Source organism: Pyrenophora tritici-repentis, assembly GCF_003171515.1.
Source record: "Pyrenophora tritici-repentis strain M4 chromosome Unknown M4_contig_00047, whole genome shotgun sequence".
Lineage (NCBI taxonomy): Eukaryota > Fungi > Ascomycota > Dothideomycetes > Pleosporales > Pleosporaceae > Pyrenophora > Pyrenophora tritici-repentis.
The window spans coordinates 7,759-12,500 of NW_027094010.1; the positions used below are offsets into that span (position 1 = coordinate 7,759).

Below are 4,742 nucleotides of genomic sequence, written 5' to 3' on the forward strand. Positions count from 1 at the left end.
GGGTGTAGGCTGCTTGTTAGATGCGGCACCGTTTCCCGCTGCTTGGCTGCCATGGCTTGGGAGCTGCGTTTTGGGCTGTTTACAGCGCCATGCCGGGCGACCATTACTCGGTTTCATACTTGTACACGCTGTTTGACGGCAGCAATTGGCAAGCTCACCCCTTGTGGACTTGCTGCCCTGGCTTCGGCAACCGCTGGGCGCCTGTAGAGGCGGGTGCCGTTGCACTGCGCTCTTGCTCGCGCCTTTGGCACAAATTGGAGGCGGCCCATTTACTAGGCAACTTCTGGGGGTCAGAGGCATCGTATCAACTGCTTTACTGCAGTTGGAACGGCCCATGGGTCGTGGAGAGTAGAAGCTGGCCCAACGTTGTGTCTAGACTCTAGCGGGGTACCTGGCCTAATAGACGGCGCCGGCTACTTGGGATCCTAATCTGCAGACTTGTCAACAATTAATTGGATTAGCATTATTAATTCCCATCTAGGTTAAAGGCTGCCTAATAAAGTAAGTTTTTTCAACCTATACAGGAATCAATCATGTTGATTAATGAATTATTAACAAGTCTACTAATTTGAAATAGTAGCCGGTTTGCAGTCTCTTTGGCGCAGGTGAGGGCGTGGGCAGAGGGAGGGCAGTGGGTTGCGGGCAGCAGATACGAGAGGAGACACCATCTGTGACTTTATTTATGCTCGATTCCGGAAGAAAAGATGAAACCCAAAAGTAGTCTAATTTCTAATCATCCGCCTCATATTCGTTTGCGTTGACTATTTCTTTTGTGCATCCTTCCGTATCGGTATCTTGATACCCTGCTGTGCAAAGCACTTACTGAGCGGTGTGCTCTCAATTACACCTGGAACTTCTTGCAGAGTAGACTGTAAACTGCTCTGAGAAGCTGTGTGCAAGCAAGGACCTTTACCGTGTGTGGGGCCCTGACTCTCGGCACCACCGTGTTTGTGCGCTGCCAATGTCGAAGAGGCTGAGCTTGAGTCGAAAGGTGCCCTCTGTCCGACGCTCAGATCCTGCAGCACGAACCAGAAGCCGGCTTTGCCGTCGAGTCGTTGAGACGACAAGCGTTGACGGCATTCATGCCGATAAGATTGCGCGTGTGGTTTGAACTCATGGTGGGGCATTATGGTGCCTGGGGTGTTGGCCGTAAGTTTGGGCGTACGCCGGATAGCTAGCCGGCGGTCCAGGCTGCGTACGGTACCCCATTACGGGCCATGCGAATATGACGGCATGTGCGTCGTCATTCTGTACGGTGGATCGTACTGCGGAATGGCTGTTGTTACGTACTGCCGGTCTGGCGGCGCGGATACGAGGTCGTTTGCTACTGCTGATGCTGACTGTGGAGCTGCGCTGGAATGCCGCACTAGGTTGACAGCGCGGTACCTTCCTGGTTCCAGAGGTCCACCATGAGGACAAAGTAGTGCTGTCGATGTCGTTGAAGTCCAGCTCTCGCCCGTAATCCGGTCATAGACGATGAGCGGATACATGCGGCGGCGTTATAGGCCTGCGGTCTTTATCGCCGAATCCACACATGCGCGCTCGAATAGGTTGCTGTTCGACCTTCAACTCATATCTCCTTGCACTCCCAATCAGGCGATCCTGCGGAACTACTTCTGGGCGACCGTATTATTTCTGCTGTGCGGATTCCAGCCATTTGGAGTGTACAAGGGTACGATGTGTAGCTGTGATGATGGGTAAATATTGTTGTAGATGGCGAGGAATAAAGAGCAAAACCCTGGTTTTATACAGACCGGTAGCTGCAGGTGCGGCCGCATCATGTGATGCCCACCCAATGTTTGGTCCAGCTGGCGCCTATCCCAACCAGCCATGTAGTCTGCAAAAGCAGTCTATACGGAGAGAGAGCCATCACGTTCCCATTCCATTTGTCCCGCAGCGGGATGGCGGAACTAACGCAGAAAACCCGTTGCTTGGTCCGTGGCGCAATCCCAGCCTTGTCGTTAGTCGCCTGCATGCGCAGCGTACTTTTTACGCCAACAACGTCGCCTGCTGTACCGCCTCTCAAGTGGGCTCAGAAGAATTGCATAAGCATCACAATCCTTTGCGCCTAAACACGGCGTGTTTGGGCGCATAATGTGCGGTGGTGCGAAAACGAGCTATCTCGTTGAATCTGGCATTTGTTTGTATGGCTGCGCATGTCTACGCGATTTTGCATACAAAAATGCCGACCTCCGACGTCGTTTCCGGCCGGGGATCTGCAAACCCATAACCGCCGAGCGACATGCGTTCCTACATACTACAAGGAGCACACCTAAAGTAGTCATACTCTAGGTGGGCAACTGGTTGGTAGAAAGCCTGGTGGCTACTCTTGCCTGTAAAAGGGTAAAGACTCTGCTGCTTGTTATTTTTACGGGCAGCCGCTCGTCTGTGCTGTTCGCAGCGCAGATTGGCGGCTGCTGCAACTTTTGGTTTCATACTCGCTCGCCTTGTTTCCCAGTAGCGGTTGGCAAAGTTAACTCTAGTCAGCGCGTTGCCCAGGACTCGGCTACTGTTGGGTGCTTGTAGGCTGACGGTGCCGCAGCATTGCGCCGTCTACTTGCGCCCGACACCTGAAGTCCTGCTCAATTCCATGAGCGGGCCCATTTCAGGTTTGTGGATTGCTGCTATGCCAAAAATCTCCTAGACCTTTGGGGCTGCCCCGCCGACTAATCCGCGCCTTGTGCTGCGTGAGTCGGCGAAGGCTTCCTCCTCTTGAGGCTACATGTAGGGCTGGTCACGGGCGGCGACGCCTGTCCGGCTCTGTTGCGGACCACGTCTTGGGAACTCAGTGGGGCAATTGAATAAGTTGCCCGCAGCGAAATGCGCCGTGTGCGCGTTCGAGGCGGTGATGGGACGCTTTGGCGACCCCCTTCCTGGTACCATCCGCTCCTTTGGGGCTTAGCCGGCGTGCCTTGGCATGCTGGTGAACGATAGTTACCTGTTGATTCTGCCAGTAGTCATATGCTTGTCTCAAAGATTAAGCCATGCATGTCTAAGTATAAGCAATTATACCGTGAAACTGCGAATGCTCATTAAATCAGTTATCGTTTATTTGATAATACCTTACTACTTGGATAACCGTGGTAATTCTAGAGCTAATACATGCTGAAAATCCCGACTTCGGAAGGATGTGTTTATTAGATAAAAAACCAATGCCCTCGGGGCTCCTTGGTGATTCATAATAACTTTACGGATCGCATAGCCTTGCGCTGGCGACGGTTCATTCAAATTTCTGCCCTATCAACTTTCGATGTAAGTATTGGCTTACCATGGTTTCAACGGGTAACGGGAATTAGGGTTCGATTCCGGAGAGGGAGCCTGAGAAACGGCTACCACATCCAAGGAAGGCAGCAGGCGCGCAAATTACCCAATCCCGATTCGGGAGGTAGTGACAATAAATACTGATACAGGCTCTTTGGGTCTTGTAATTGGAATGAGTACAATTTAAACCTCTTAACGAGAACAATTGGAGGCAAGTCTGGTGCCAGCAGCCGCGTAATTCCAGCTCCAATAGCGTATATTAAAGTTGTTGCAGTTAAAAAGCTCGTAGTTGAAACTTGGTCTGGCTGCGGGTCCGCCTCACCGCGTGCACTCGTCCGGCCGGCCTTCCTTCTGAAGAACCTCATGCCCTTTACTGGGCGTGTTGGGGAATCAGACTTTTACTTTGAAAAAATTAGAGTGTTCAAAGCAGCCTTTGCTCGAATACGTTAGCATGGAATAATAAAATAGGCGTGCGTTTCTATTTGTTGGTTTCTAGAGACGCCGCAATGATTAACAGGAACAGTCGGGGCATCAGTATTCAGTTTCAGAGGTGAAATTCTTGGATTTACTGAAGACTAACTACTGCGAAAGCATTTGCCAAGGATGTTTCATTAATCAGTGAACGAAAGTTAGGGATCGAAGACGATCAGATACCGTCGTAGTCTTAACCGTAAACTATGCCGACTAGGGATCGGCGATGTTCTTTTTCTGACTCGCTCGCACCTTACGAGAAATCAAAGTTTTTGGTTCTGGGGGATTATGGTCGCAAGGCTGAAACTTAAAGAAATTGACGGAAGGTCACCACCAGGCGTGGAGCCTGCGGCTTAATTTGACTCAACACGGGGAAACTCACCAGGTTCAGATGAAATAAGGATTGACAGATTGAGAGCTCTTTCTTGATTTTTCAGGTGGTGGTGCATGGCCGTTCTTAGTTCGTGGGGTGACTTGTCTGCTTAATTGCGATAACGAGCGAGACCTTACTCTGCTAAATAGCCAGGCTAGCTTTGGCTGGTCGCCGGCTTCTTAGAGAGACTATCAACTCAAGTTGATGGAAGTTTGAGGCAATAACAGGTCTGTGATGCCCTTAGATATTCTGGCCGCACGCGCGCTACACTGACAGAGCCAACGAGTTCTTTCCCTTGGCCGAAAGGTCTGGGTAATCTTGTTAAACTCTGTCGTGCTGGGATAAAGCATTGCAATTATTGCTTTTCAACGAGGAATGCCTAGTAAGCGCGTGTCATCAGCATGCGTTGATTACGTCCCTGACCTTTGTACACACCGCCCGTCGCTACTACCGATTGAATGGCTCAGTGAGGCCTTCGGACTGGCTCGGGAGGTTGGCAACGACCACCCCAAGCCGGAAAGTTGGTCAAAAACGGTCATTTAGAGGAAGTAAAAGTCGTAACAAGGTCTCCGTAGGTGAACCTGCGAGGATCATTACACAAATATGAAGCCGGACTGGGATAGGGCCTCGCTGCCTT

The 4,742-nt window shown here is 51.1% G+C and overlaps 1 protein-coding gene across 1 annotated transcript; it reads right to left on the minus strand.

Annotated features, from left to right (window-relative positions):
* Positions 1–909: 909 nt before the first annotated feature.
* On the minus strand, positions 910–1,117 carry PtrM4_154600 (uncharacterized protein; the record flags this gene model as incomplete). Its single annotated transcript, XM_066110392.1, has 2 exons — positions 910–998; positions 1,030–1,117. The coding sequence occupies 2 exons, from the start codon at positions 1,115–1,117 to the stop codon at positions 910–912; spliced, it is 177 nt and encodes a 58-aa protein (XP_065958584.1).
* Between the last annotated feature and the right edge of the window lie 3,625 nt (positions 1,118–4,742).